The sequence below is a fragment of the Miscanthus floridulus genome, chromosome 6 (genome assembly GCF_019320115.1).
Source record: "Miscanthus floridulus cultivar M001 chromosome 6, ASM1932011v1, whole genome shotgun sequence".
Taxonomy (NCBI): domain Eukaryota; kingdom Viridiplantae; phylum Streptophyta; class Magnoliopsida; order Poales; family Poaceae; genus Miscanthus; species Miscanthus floridulus.
In genome coordinates this window covers 112,028,756-112,044,112 of record NC_089585.1, presented here as the reverse complement: position 1 = coordinate 112,044,112, position 15,357 = coordinate 112,028,756, and the positions used below count along the sequence as shown (strand labels likewise).

The following is a 15,357-nucleotide window of genomic DNA, read 5'->3' as shown; positions in this document are numbered from 1 at the left end:
GTTTTCATATTTCTATCCAGATTCGAATACGGATAGTGTCAACTATGTCGGATAGGATACAATTGGATATCGACATAATAAATATGCGATTTGAGTATTCGGATACGGATACGGTATCGGATGTTGGATATCCGGACTCGGATACGGACAGATCTCAACCCCTCTAAACGGATTCGGTTTCAAATACGGTCGTAAAATATCCATACCGTTTTCATCCCTACTCATTGGTAGCCACGACAAAGTTGGTGCTTAGGATCTCAACCCCTCTAAACGGATTCTGAAGGAGAGGGGCATGAAGGGGTCGGCGATCATCGGCGCCTATCATGCACGGAGGGTGGCACTGCTGATGAGTCATGCGCTTCCCCTATACCTGATGGCGCCCGCAGCGTCACTCGATGGGACGACACTTGCCGATGGAGCGCTCTCCCCCTCTGAAGTGGCGCAGCGCATCAAGGAGGTGATGGAGCCTTTGCGGGACAACGCTGACATCATCTTTGATTTTGTGTATCCGGTGCCAGGGCACCCCCCAATGCGGTCGGAACCAGGGTACATTGACTTCGTAAGATCTCTTTCCCCGTGTCTCCTTTTTAATTGAACTCTCAACCCCTTGATGCTGATATCGAGATAGCAGGACCAGCCGAAGAGACTCTTCTTTATGGACCCCCCCGGCTCCGCTGTCGAAGGACCCGCTTGTGGCGATGGCGAATCACACCGCGGCCGAGTGGCAGAGGAAGACCAAGGAGGTCGAGAGGAAAAAGAAGCAGGAGAAACTGCTGGCACGGGAGCGAGAAGAGGAGACAGACAATGATGACGACGACGAGGATGACAAGTAGTCACAGACACCGAGTGGGGTGACCTGGGAAGCAAAGACGCGCTGATGGGTACCCACTTGCCAATGCAGGGACCCTTCTGAAGGGTCGAGATGGCGGACTAGAGGGGGGGTGAATAGTCTTTTCTAAAATTAATCGCGTCGGCTAACCGAAACAAATGCGGAATTATAACTATCGGTCTAGCCAAGACTACACCCCTCTATCTATGTTCTCTAGCACCTTCCAAAGATACTAATCAAACAACAAAGGTGCCGGGCTAGCTAGAGCTCACCTAACCAATGCTAGGAGCAAGGTCACACAAACCTATGCCTCTAGTACTTTAAGCAACAAGGGAGTTCCTACACATGCTAGTAAGCAAAAGCACAAAGCCAACTAAGCTCACTAGCAATGCTCAATAATAAGGCAACCAATGCCTAATTAGTGAGCGCAAATACTTAGCTACACAAACTAAGCAATGTGACTAACAAGGTTACAAAAACCAAATTAGCCACGCAAGGGAGCTACTTCTATGCTACACAAGCAAGAAGGTAATTAGCAAGCTACACAAGCTATCTAATTACAAGAGCAACTACACAAGCTTAATATGTATAAAAGTAATTGCAAGCTTGTGTAATGGGGATGCAAACCAACGGGAAGAACAAGGTTGACACGATGATTTTTCTCTCGAGGTTCACGTGTTTGCCAACACGCTAGTCTCCGTTGTGTCGACCGCTCACTTGGTGGTTCGGCGGCTAATTAGCATCACCCGCTAAGCCCGCACGTCGGGCACCGCAAGAACCTACCCCTTGAGTGAGGGTAGCTCAATGACACGCTTTACTAGAGTTGCTCTTCGTGGCTCCCGCGGGGCGAGCACAATGCCCCTCACAAGCACTTCTCCGGAGCGCCGCACAAGCTTCTTGCGTGCTTCGACGGAGATCACCACCAATCCATCTAGGAGGTGGCAACCTCCAAGAGTAACAAGCACCACCGGCTTGCAACTCGATCACCTAGTGCCACTCGATGCAACCTCACAATGCAATCGCACTAGAATCGCTCACTCACACAATCGAATGATCACTATCAAGTATATGTGTGATGGAGGGCTCCCAAGCACTCACAAGCATGGACACTAAGTCCCTTGAGGTGCTCCACACCAGCCATGGCCGAAGGCCACTTCTATTTATAGCCCCAAGGGCTAAACTAGCCGTTACCCCTTCACTAGGCAACGGTCGGGCCGACTGGACGCTCCGGTCGTGTTGACCGGACGCTGGACCTCAGCGTCCGGTCGCCCGCAGACGACCACGTGTCCCGATTCCAACGGTCACTTGACCTGACCAGACGCTCCAGCTTCAACTGACCGGACGCTGGACCCTCAGCGTCCGGTTGTTTCCAGTAAGCTCCCGAGCATGACCAGACGCGTCTGGTCGAACGCAATCGGACGCAGCCAGCGTCCGGTCACACTCCAGCTTCTGCGTCAACATACGTCAGCCTGACCGGACGTAGCCTTCCAGCGTCCGGTGCATTCAGATCCAGCGTTCGGTCAGTTGACCGACGCCAGCATCTTCGCGACCAACTCGTTTTCACTTCTAACTTCTTCACCCTTGCTCCAATGAGCTAACCACCAAGAATTTGCATCCGGCGCAATAGAAAATAGGCATTCTATTTTCCCGAAAGCGCTGATGAACTTCTTCACCTAAACCCATCTCACCCCTACAAACACCACCTCCTTTGTAAATGTGCCAACACCACCAAGTGTACACCACCATGTGTATGTGTGTTAGCATTTTCACAATCATTTCCCAAAGGATGTTAGCCACTCAACTTGCCACACCACTTGATCCTAGCGACAATGCAAAGTTAGATCACTCGAGTGGCACTAGATGACCGATATGCAAACAAGTTTGCCCCTCTTGATAGTACGGCCATCTATCCTAACCCCGGTCATAAACTTCTCTACACATCTATGACCGGTGAAATGAAATGCCCTAGGTTATACCTTTGCCTTGCGCATTCCATTCCATCTCCTCCAACGTCGATGCAACACATGCACCAACACGATCAACAATGATATGATCCACTTCATATCATCACGTGATCATATTGGTCCATCGATCTTGACTTCACTTGCTCTTCACCGTTGCCATCGTCCATCGGCGCCAAGTCTTGCTCAAGCTTCATCGCCACGTGGTCCATCACTCCAAAGCCTTCGGCTTGCCCTTCATGCTTGCAACCGGTCCATCAAGCCAAGTCTTGTCTTGATCTTCTCCACCTTGATCACATGACTCAATGTCATGTCTCATGTGCATTTAAGCTCCTTCATCATCACATGTGTGAGCTTTGCAACATTTCCAAGCCATTTTCACCTCCATGGCATATGTTGCTCACACACATGTACCTGTGGACTAATCTCCTGTGTATCTCACATAAACACAATTAGTCCTCCTAAGTTGTCACTCAATTACCAAAACCAAACAAGGACCTTTCACCTTCCCGTACCATGCATGGGAAGGCACGGCCATGAGGCCGGAGGAGGTGGGCTGAACCATTGGCCCATCCTTAGAGCCATCAGGGGCGGGCAGATTTGCCGCCACGCCCGAGGTGCCAGTGGAGGGGAGCGGCTCTGCCGCCATGCCCCCAGTACAATGCAGGCAAGCCCCTCGGCCCAGGAGCAGGGGGCGGGCTCGAAATGGTCCTACCTCGACGAGGTGGAGCAGAGAACTAGGGGTTCATCCCCTAAACGTCTCCATAGCCTAATAGCGTCAAGGTAATTTGCCGACTCCTCTGTTATCTTTGCTTTTCTCTATTTTTTATAGTGGCTCACGCCTATTGTTTCTTCTACAGCGTTGGGAGACGGGTCAGACGGGGCACTTCTATAGCGTTGGCGCCCAAGAAAACCGTTGCCCTTTTGGCAAGGTGGGGGCAGCTTGACGTCACTCCTATTTTGGGTGAAAGCGGAGCCGATGTCACAGTCTCGTCGGCCGGTCTAGCGCTACCTGCGGTGGTGCCCGTGCCCTTGGCGGGTCAAGCGGTCGGTGAGGCTAAGGGGGCGCCCTCTGAGGTTGTCGTGCAAACGGCGACGGAAGTGAATCCGCTGCCGACGTCGGAGCGGGCGGAGCCATTGGCCGCACCCGTTGTGTCGACCACGGTGAGCGTGGCGCAGCCGGACGAGGTCCCACCGACGGAGGCGGAGGTGATGGTGGATACAACGGATGGGTTGTAGTCCGAAGCTGTGGTGGCGGCGGCCTAGGCAGCGGTGCGTCCCGTGCTACTGGTAGCCCCTGAGACGACGCCCGTCGTGGGCAGGACGGAGGGGGTCATGGCCGAGGGACCCCAGGACATCACGGTGGTAGCCAAGAAGATCGGTAGGGAGTTGTCCCTGGTTCTGACACCGGGGGGCAGCCACCCGCCTACGCGAAAGGAGCCCCTGCTCCGGTGGCGGAGTCCACAGGACCCGTCGTCGGAACTCGTCACCCTCGACGATGACGCCGAGGTCATGGAGCGGGAGAGTCTCGACAAGGGGATCATGGTCGCGTTGTGTAACACCCCAAAATTTGGCTCTTTTGAAAATTGTTTAAAAATGATTTATTTCTGAATTTTGTGCTCATGAAATATAGGAAAATAAAATTTTTCATTAAATTAAAATTTATCATAAGGCTTAGCAACATGTTTATGCATACATGCCCTTGCATTTGATGTATTTGATTGAGTGGTTTAATTTGCTTTTGCAAAAGAAATTAAAAATGGCTTTGAAGTAAAAGAAAAGAAAGTTTGAAAATAAAAGAATTTAAAAAGTTGTAAAAATAATTTTTGGGAAGACTTACTAAAATTCCTCATTTTTACTCGAGTTGAAAAAAGTACATTTGTAACCTCATTTGAATTTGACTTTGGTCATGTTTGAATTGGTTTTGAAAATAAAATAGAAAAAGAAAATTCTCTCTTTCTCTATTTAGGCCCGAAGGCCCACCCTGGCATCTCTCTCTCAGTCTAGCTCTCCCTCACTGCCTTCCCCGCTCGGCCTTTGCTCTCAACTGCCCATCTCGGTCTCCCTCTCTCGCGCACTGGACCCGCCGGCCCATTCTCACTCCCCTCCTCTCCTTTGGCCCAGTGCACCAGCAAGCCGCACCGACACGCTGTTTCCTCGCACCTGCGCTCACTCTCTGACAGCCCGACCCCGCCATGCTTCGCTGACACGCCGGGCCCCCATGTCAGCCGGTTTTCTTCTTCCTCGTGCTGTCGCCGAACCGAACTCCTCCACCGCCGTGCCGAGTGTCCATGTCCATCCTGTCGCCGCCTTACCTTGCGACTCAAGTAGCCCGGCCTCATAAATACCGAAGACGAGCCCGCGCCGTTTTCCCCGAACCCGATTTCTAGCTGCTGCATCGCCCGAGCGCCCTAGCCGCACACCGTAATCTAGCGCCACTGAGTCACCGTTGACGTCGCCTGCCGTTTCACCGCCGTTCATGCCCGAGCTCACGCTGCTGCCGAGTTGAATCTCGCCGAGGAGCCGAGCCTGTCCGTCGAAGCCATCGCGGCATCTTGTGGTTTCTCCGTCAACTCAAGCTAGCCGACGAGCTTTACCCTGTGGAAGTCGATGCTGCTCCGCCAAGCCTGGTGCCGCCTTCGGTCCATCTCCGTTCAGTGCTCAGGTGAGCTCGCCGTCGCTCTCTTGGTATCCCTGCTCTCCTTTTGGTCAACCGGGGCCCTAGGCCTTTTCTCTAGCTGTTCTAGCGAGCTCTGGTCGCCGCCGTACATGGCGCCACCGGCCGTGAGCCTTGCATGTGTCGCCGTGATTCAATTTGCTAGCTAGCTTGATGACATCATCTCCAACGTCATGCTCTATTTGTGGCCATTTTCCTGTACAAAAACAAATCCTGAAATACAATAGAAATACACAATCATGCTGAGCCGTCCAATCTAAGATCTATGGCCCAGATTAAAACATACCCCTTCGCTGTTCTTTTTGCTAAAGAGCCCCTGTATTTTCGGCAAATTAACCTGCGGTCCAAGGCGTAATCACAGATTACGTTTTCTTCTTATGGAAAGCGTAGTTTCTTCGGTTTATATCGAAAATACGTTTTCACTTATTTATAGATTTGCCACTGATTTTGTTTGTCATAACTTCTCTGTTTTAACTCTGATTTGATCCGTCCAACTTGCATTAGGTTCGTAATTTCATAATATACATGTTTATACCATTTTTAGATATGTTTTAACTTTTGAAATACGAGGTTAGATTTAATCTATTATTTTAATAAAGGAAATCCTGTTTATTTCATATCTTCTGCGTTTTAGCTCCGTTTTGACCCATTCAAGTTGTGTTAAATTCATAGCAATGAGATCTACGTGTTAGTAATAGTGGTTACCATATTACTATTTCTGAAATTTCATGGTTTAAATCATATCTTGATTAATAATTATGCAACTGGGTTTTGTAAATAAAATATGATTTGTTTTACTTTAGTTTTATAATTCGAATCTAAATTTGACTTAATTCAATTTATATAAGATTTTATATAGTTAAAATAAATTAAGCTTATAGTTTTCTTTTCTGCATATAAAGCAGATCTCTCGGTAGTTGTATCTTTTCAACCGTAGCTCCGATTAGAGTGCTTCCTGCGACTGTGTGTTCGTAGCAATGCGTAGAATCGTGTTTCAAACTCTTACTTATTTTTCTATAATTGGTGTACTATTCTAATTTAGTTCTATTGTTTGCTTCATGTATAATTGTATGGATGCTTGTGTGGTGCTTTATGATTACGTCTATCGGTGAGATATATGCGGTGATCAAGAAGAAAAAAAAGAATGTTGAAGATTAAAGCTTATCAAAGGATTGGTGTTTAAGGCAAGTATAGCATGGGATCTTTCTTGTTGCCCTATATACCTTTAATCATTTAATTCATACTGCATGTGTCTGCATTGACTGCCACTAAGGATTTCCTAGTGCTTTGTACCTTGTACCTTGACACCTTTGGGTTATTGCATTGGGTAGCTTTGCTAGTGCTCAACTACAACCATGATCTTGTAACTTGACTAATGATACATGCAATAAATACTAAAAGATGTTTTTAGCGACATGGAACAAGGGGGCTAGAGCATTGGGCTGTGTTTATGGTGCTTTAGATTCCTTTCCCTAAGGACTTATCTGTAGGTGATCATTCGGGACTTATAGTACAACTGTGAGGGCTATATGGCTCTGATTTTAGCTTAGTATGAGGATATTTTCTAGCTTGTTAGTGATTATCTTTATTGGCGTAAGAATGACTTGACGAATTGGGTACAGTGCGGCCTCTGCCCCCATGAGTATAGGCTACGTGTTAATGTGCCATCGGGAAGGAGGGCTCTATATTTGTTTGCCGAGTGAATCTAATGACCCTAACTTGTTAGACGAACCTTTGAAAGGCTTCATAGTGAACCCTATCGACCTTCTTTGGTAGTGGGTTAAGAGGCTGATCACCTCGGGCGAAAGGATAAATCACAACTCACAGTGAAAGTGTACAACCTCTACAGAGTGTAAAACTGGTATATCAGCTGTGCTCACGGTCACGAGCGGCCTTGAAACATTTACGAAATAGATGATGAACACTGATGATAAAGATGTTCACTAATGATTACTGTTTATGTAATTCATTATTCTTGTTTACCTGATCATGTGTTTACATGGGCTTGTGGATAAATTTGTTGCTACTCAATTGATAAAATTGTGACCACTAAAAGCTAATCGTAGTAAACCAGTGTCAGCCTTTTGAGTCTCATGAACCCCATGATATATTTGTTGAGTATGACATGTACTTACGCTTGCTTTATTTTTCAATTATTTAGATAAAAAATCCCGGATGGATACCAGATTGCTAGAGTTTGGAGGAATTAGGCTTGTGATCAACCAGTCAGTTGTCTCTGTAGATTTTGAGTCTCCACCTGAAGATTGAAGTTATCTTTCCGTTGTCTATACTCTGAGGTTATACTCTTTATACTATTACGCTGTGTATTTAAGCATTATCTTTTAATATTACCCATATTTGTAGCTATATGTGAGATTTGATTTCCTAGGCTCACAAATAGTGTGTATCTGGTTTTGTTCTTAAAACCGGGTGCTACAAAGTGGTATCGGAGTAATGCTGACTGTAGGACGCAAGCCTAGATAGAACTGGATATTTTAGCATGCTTTTATCTTTGCATACTTCTTGTTTTTCCTTCAACCTTGTTATTTTCTAAAAGTTATGCTCATTTCAGCCTCTGTTATGTTATGAAAACCTTGTCTCTATTCTCAATCCTCTCTCTTCATCTATATAGATGGGTCGTAATGAGGAGACCACTACGTTGTCCTTAACTGCCTTCGATAAGAAGAAATAGGAGCAAGGAAGTAAAGTAAAGAGAAACTACATCCAAGGAAGATTGAATAATGTGTGTATGACTACTACCCATGGAGCTAAGGAGGTTGTGTATGGTTTCATTCTAGTAAACTCAGCTCCCACCACAGTGCTGTTTGACCCTAGAGCTTCACATTCGTTTATCTCTAGCCAATATGTAGAAGATCATAAGATAACTATGCTTCCAGTAAGAAAACCGATGATGATTAACTCTCTAGGAGGTGAAGTGAAGGCAGACCACATATGTCCAAAAGCTAGTCTTGACATAAAGGGGGTGAACTTTAGGGCAAACCTTATCGTTTAGGAGTCAATGAAAATTGATGTTATCCTAGGACAGGGATGGTTATCTGCCCGTAAAGGAGTGATTAAGCATGCCCAACGTTTGGTTCATCTAACAGCACCATCAAGAGAAAGAACTGATATGAAGGTATTCAGCCTATACCTGAGGACAATGTGGATAAGAAGAGGAAGGTAGTCTCGCTAGAGCCAGAATTGGGAAGCAATCAACATTCGAGTTCTACTACATTGTCACATTCAACTCCAATCCCTAGTCAGATAAACTCAGACTCTAAAGAGTTAGAAGTTTCTCAAGCTAAGATTACTCCACTCTTTCCACATGAGTTATGCATAGATGGGTGGACGATCACCTATAAGGAGTTTCAACCCCGAAAGATCAAGTGAGCTAAAAAGCGGTCAAGTGTAACAAAGATGAACCTTCAGAGTCAGCAAGCTAGCAACACACCTAGCAACAATTTTGTGGAGTTTTACACCACAAAAGATACAGTTAAGATCATGTGTTATCGTTGCCAACAAAAAGGACATTATGCTAAATTTTGCCCACGGAAGAATCAACATTTACACCATGGAAGTAGCCATAGTCAGATCACTACCGGACCGCCACCAGGAAGTGTCAGTGATACCCAACCCGAACGAAGCATTTGGTGAAATTGACGAATGAACAAGTTATGCTAGACTACCCAAGATCCTTAGTTAAGGAATAGGAGTTTGTGCCCTTGATGTAATAAAAAAGATAGTATCGCGGGTTGAGTCAATGATTGAATTATGCATCTTTATTGCTTGTTGAATTGTCATTATGCTTATGATTGTTTTGAATCTTTGTAATGATTGCAATGATCTTGTTGGATGTTCTCATAATTTCATTTAGTTTATAGGCCTAAGGTATAAGGATCAGTGCAATAAATAGTTGGGTTATGGTATTCTTCTGTTTCCTCTGTCCTGTCTTTTCAGAGCAGACTGCACTCTTCATCTTATATCTGTATTCTTGGACAACCAAAAATCATGAGAAAATTCTAGACAATAGTAGACTTCAATATCTTTCTCTGAGCATAAGAATCATCTTGATAGCTATTTTGATTATGGAGATATGAAAATCACAAGACGATGCATCTGTGCTGTTTGGAACATAGAACCGTTTCTGTTGTGCACTATTTTCGACAAAGAAAACTGAGGAATTTGGAAAAATGTTCTATAAAGAAGTTGTGGGTAATTTTATAAGCTTTCCAACAGTATAATCTACAACTTCATTGGATTAACAGAATGAGAGTTACAACTATTTTACTGTGCTATCGTTTTCTGCTCGTGAGCAATTTTAGACTTCTTGTCCTTGCCCATATACAAAAGTACAATTGGGATATCAGAATGACTTCATACTAGTTAGCTCATCTAAAAGAAAGTGCAAGCTATGCTTGGTGTCCCCTAGTTTATCTTTTCTTAAGGGGTAGCCAAGTTGAAGAATTTATAAGATGAAGTGTCCTACGTTCTAGATTGCGTTGCTGAAGCGTGGTGGTACCCAAAGAAGTGGCTTGTTCATTAAGTCAACTAAGGAAGCGTGAGTTGAAGTACCTAACATGTTATCTGGAGTTATCCATTGTGGAGCATGGAACTAATATCTTCTTGGAAGTAAAAGTGACATCTAGAAGGATCACAAGAATCTGCAGGACATCTTCACTAAGTTGGTCTTGAGCTTGTGATATCCTCGTTGGAATAAAATTGATTATGACATGGAAAAGTGCTATCACTTGGAGAAGCAAAAGTCATGGCCGATACCCTTAGCAATGGAGAGTTGTGCTAAGAAGGTTCGGGTGACACCAAGGACAAAGAATGGTATTCTAAGTTTGAGCAACTTGATCGGAATCATTAATGTTTTGAAGATTGGTAGTAGAATTTTCTTCTAACCAAGAGATTCGTCAGGCTTCATTGGAAGGTGAATATTTTAAGGAAGAGAATTGGTACTAAAAGAAAGGTGGCCTAGTAATTAGAGTTACTTAGGAATTTCTCAAGGTACCTGTCATAATCTTAGAATCAGTTTGGCAAGTTAATTGGAGTAAGATCAATAGGTATACAAAGTAAAGTGGCATCCTTATCGAGAAGATGAAATCCCATGAGGAAGTAAAGAAGAATCCAAAGATGAAGTATCCCTACCTCTCAGTCGACGTCTTCCGAATCTCGAGGATGAGATTCATCTTAAGGGGGTTAGAATTGTAACATCCCAAAATTTGCCTCTTTTGAAAATATGTTTAAAATGATTTATTTCTGAATTTTGTGCTCATGAAATATAGGAAAATAAATTTTTTTATTAAATTAAAATTTATCATAAGGCTTAGCAACTTGTTTGTGCATACATGCCCTTGCATTTGATGTATTTGATTGAGTGGTTTAATTTGCTTTGGCAAAAGAAATTAAAAATGACTTTGAAGTAAAAGAAAAGAAAGTTTGAAAATAAAAGAATTTAAAAAGTTGTAAAAATAATTTTTGGGAAGACTTACTAAAATTCCTCATTTTTACTTGAGTTGAAAAAAGTATATTTGAAACCTCATTTGAATTTGACTTTGGTCATGTTTGAATTGGTTTTGAAAATAAAATAGAAAAGGAAAATTCTCTCTTTCTCTATTTAGGCCCGAAGGCCCACCCCAGCCTCTCTCTCAGTCCAGCTCTCCCTCACTGCCTTCCTCGCTCAGCCTTTGCTCCCGGCGGCCCGTCCCGGTCTCCCTCTCTCGCGCATCGGACCCGCCGGCCCATTCTCGCTCCCCTCCTCTCCTTTGGCCCAGTGTAGCAACAAGCTGCACCAACACGCCGTTTCCTCGCGCCTGCTCTCACTATCTGACAGCCCGAACCGGACTCAATCGGTTTTCTTCTTCCTTGTGCCGTCGCCGAACCGAACTCCTCCACCGCCACGCCGAGTGTCCACGTCCATCCCGTCGCCGCCTTGCCTTGCGACTCAAGTAGCCCGGCCTCATAATACCAAAGCCGAGCCCGCGTCGTTTTCCCCGAACCCGATTTCCAACAGCTGCATCGCCCGAGCGCCCCAGCCGCACGCCACAATCTAGTGCCGTCGAGTCACCATTGACGTCGCCTGCCGTTCCACTGCCGTCCATGCCTGAGCTCACGCTGCTGCCCCGTTGAATCTCGTCGAGGAACTGAGCCTGTCCGCCGAAGTCGTCGCGGCATCTTGCGGTTTCTCCGTCAACTCGAGCTAGCCGACAAGCTTTACCCTATGGAAGTCGCTGCTGCTTCACCAAGCCTAGTGCCACCTCCGGTCCATCTCCATTCAGTGCCCAGGTGAGCTCACCGTCGCTCTCTCGGTATCCCTGCTCTTCTTTTGGTCAACCGGGGCCCTAGGCCTTTTCTCTAGCTGTTCTGAAGAGCTCTGGTCGCCGTCGTACATGGCGCCACCGGCCGTGAGCCTTGCATGCGTCGCCGTGATTCAATTTGCTAGCTAGCTTGATGACATCGTCTCCAACGTCATGCTCTATTTTTGGCCGTTTTCCTATACAAAAACAAATCCTAAAATACAATAGAAATACACAATCATGCTGAGCCGTCCAATCTAAGATCTATGGCCCAGATTAAAACATACCCCTTCGCTGTTCTTTTTGTTAAAGAGCCCTTGTATTTTTGGCAAATTAACCTACGGTTCAAGGCGCAATCCCAGATTACGTTTTCTTCTTTTGGAAAGCATAGTTTCTTCTGTTTATATCAAAAATATGTTTTCACTTATTTATAGATTTGCCACTGATTTTGTTGTAGTCATAACTTCTCCGTTTTAACTTCGATTTGATCCGTTCAACTTGCGTTAGGTTCGTAATTTCATAATATACATGTTTATACCACTTTTAGATATGTTTTAAACTTTTGAAATACGAGGTTAGATTTAATCTATTATTTTAATAAAGGAAATCTTGTTTATTTCGTATCTTCTGTGTTTTAGATCCGTTTTGACCCATTCAAGTTGCAGTATATGCAATAAACACTAAAAGATGTTTTTAGCGACATGGAACAAGGGGGCTAGAGCATTGGGCTGTGTTTATGGTGCTCTAAATTTCTCTCCCTAAGAACTTATCTGTAGGTGATCATTCGGGACTTACAGTATAACTGTGAGAGCTATATGGCTCTAGCTTTAGCTCAGTATGAGGACCTTTTTCTAGCTTGTTAGTGGTTACCTTTATTGGCATAAGAATGGCTTGACGAATCGGGTATAGTGCGACCTCTGTCCCCATGAGTATAGGCTGTGCGTCAATATGCCATCGGGAAGGGATGCTCTATATCTGTTTGCCGAGTGAATCTAATGGCCCTAACTTGTTAGACGAACCTTTGAAAGGCTTCATAGTGAACCATGCCGACCTTCTTTGGTAGTGGTTTAAGAGGCTGATCACCTCGGATGAAAGGGTAAATCACGACTCACAGTGAAAGTGTACAACCTCTGCAGATTGTAAAACTAGTATATCAGTCGTGCTCACGGTCACGAGCGGCCTTGGAATATTTACGAAATAGATGATGAACACTGCTGATACTGATGATAAAGATGCTCACTAATTATTAGTATTTATGCTATTCATTATTCTTGTTTACCTGATCATGTGTTTACATGGGCTTGTGAATAAATTTGTTGCTACTCAATTGCTAAAATTGTGACCACTAAAAGCTAATCGTAGTAAACCAGTGTCAGCCTTTTGAGTCTCATGAACCCCATGATATATTTGTTGAGTATGACATGTACTTACGTTTGCTTTATTTTTCAATTATGTAGATAAAAATTTCGGATGGGTACCAGATTGCTAGAGTTTAGAGAAACTAGGCTTGTGATCAACCAGTCAGTTATCCCTGTGGATTTGGAGTCTTTACCTGAAGATTAGTGTTGTCTTTCCACTGCCTATACTCTGAGGTTATAATCTTTATACTATTACACTATGTATTTAAGCATTGTTTTTTGATATTACCCTTATTTATAGGTATATGTGAGATCTGATTTCCTGAGCTCACATATGGTGTGTATCTGGTTTTATTCTTAAAACCGGGTGCTACACGTTGGAAGCTCTGAACCAAGCCAGGGGCGCCTTTTGGGACATCATCGTTCCCACCGGTCGGGTATTTACTTGGTCTTGCCTCTCGATCTCTTCTTTCTCTATCCATTTTTGTTTTCTGACCACCATTTTTTAGTCTCTTATTGCTCGCAGTCGAGAGAAATCCCAATTCCTTCGTGAACACAAGGAGGATTGGGACTGCCTCATCGATGAGGCATGACTACACAGGGATGTGACCGCCCAGCTTTGATAGAGTGTGTCCGAGTTGACTCCCCTTGCCGCGGAGGTGGACAATCTTCGATGACAGGAGGCCGAGGCCCGCCGGGACGTGGAGGCCGCCAAGAAGTCTTTTGATGAACTATCGGAGAGGGCGCAGCGGGATCAGGAGGAGGCCACAAGAGGGCTGAAGGAGCGGGACGAGCTGCTCCAGCGGGATGCCGAGACCCGCCAACGAAACATTGACCTTCTGGCCGAGGCTGAGAAGGAGCGGGATCTCAGGCTGGGAGCCGAGGAGAGGTTCACGGCCCTGGAGCAGAGGGCGAGACTAGACGCCGAGGTGGTCGCCCAACTTCGCAAGGAGTGAGATGAGCTATGCCAGACTACAGAGAGGCTCCGCTCGGAGCGCGGTGCGGCCTACGGGGATCACGACCAGGTCATCCAAGAGCGCGATGAGGCGCAACAGAGGATTAGCTCCCTTCAGGCCGTGCTTGAGACCGTGAAAGCCTAGAAGCTAGAGGCCGAAGGCACCGCTGCCAGACTTGCCACGGATCTTGCCGAGGCGAGGAGTCTTCTTCAGGCGGAGAGCGACGAGCTCAATCTCCTAAAGGTTGGCATTGGCGTTGTCTACGATGACCTGCAGGTGGTGCAGGCGAAGGGGACCAGCTCGCTCATGGCCTGTGCCATAGATATCACGGTGCGGGTGCGCCAGCTAGAGAAGGAAGCTTTTCGCTTAGGGATCACCCAAGCCTTCGCCATCGCCCGCTTGCATTATGATGACAACATCGACTTGGAGGCGATGAGCCTTGGTTTCGCCCCTGGCTATGAGCCCTCCAAGCTAGATGAAATAGAAGCAGCGGTGACTCCTCTTGCGGAAACCCTGGCGAGCAAAATTGAAGACATGGTTCTCCCTCGGAGGGGTAGTTAGTTGGACGAGTCTGATGGACATTTATCTGTAATCTGTGGACAAGTGTTGGCACTTTTATGTCTTAAAAATAGATTCATGATTTTGTTTTATTAGGCAAATTCGTAATTTCATTTCGTTTGATTGAACTTGCTTTCTTCTCTTTTTTGTATTCGAAAAAAAGCTCACACAATCTGACCCTTCCGTGCATTAAGACCATAGGGCTCAAGGTGCATAAGAGGGAAACTTCAATTATGCTGGTGAGCAAAGTTACCGTAGCCGTTGGGGCATGGGTCTAATAGGGGTCAGCCGTGTTTCATGCTTCACCCCGTCCTCGGTTTCTGCAACCAGAGGGGCTTAGCTTACGACACTTGCTTCGATGGCTCAAGTGTCGCGCTCAATGAGCCTGCTAACAGGCACGTTCGTGTGGAATCCGGGTCTGTCATCCGCTAATGGGGTCAACAGAGCCCTCATGTGGCATTCCACTACTTCTTAATGCGCCTCTCGGCAGATGCCTGAGTCGTTTGATAGGCTTGGGTGGCCCGTTGGCCTCTCCTCGACAAAGATTGTATGGGTTTGGCTCGATGTTAGAATCGAACAAGAAAGGTCAAGATGTCCCTGTCCGCTTCTGAGCGGGGTCAGGCAAGGCCGTTGGGGCTCATCTCGGTTTTTCTCTCCTAGCTCTGTTTGACACGAGGCGGCCTCGAGCCCTTCGTGAGCCGACCTTCGAACCTTGGTCA

The 15,357-nt window shown here is 45.8% G+C and overlaps 1 protein-coding gene across 1 annotated transcript; it reads left to right on the top strand.

Moving 5' to 3' along the window:
* The first annotated feature begins 698 nt into the window (after window positions 1-698).
* On the top strand, window positions 699-14,080 carry LOC136461022 (vicilin-like seed storage protein At2g18540). The gene is made up of 3 exons (XM_066460505.1): window positions 699-829; window positions 13,651-13,711; window positions 13,805-14,080. Exons 1-3 carry the CDS (start codon window positions 699-701, stop codon window positions 14,078-14,080), a joined length of 468 nt encoding a protein of 155 aa, XP_066316602.1.
* Window positions 14,081-15,357: the final 1,277 nt, after the last annotated feature.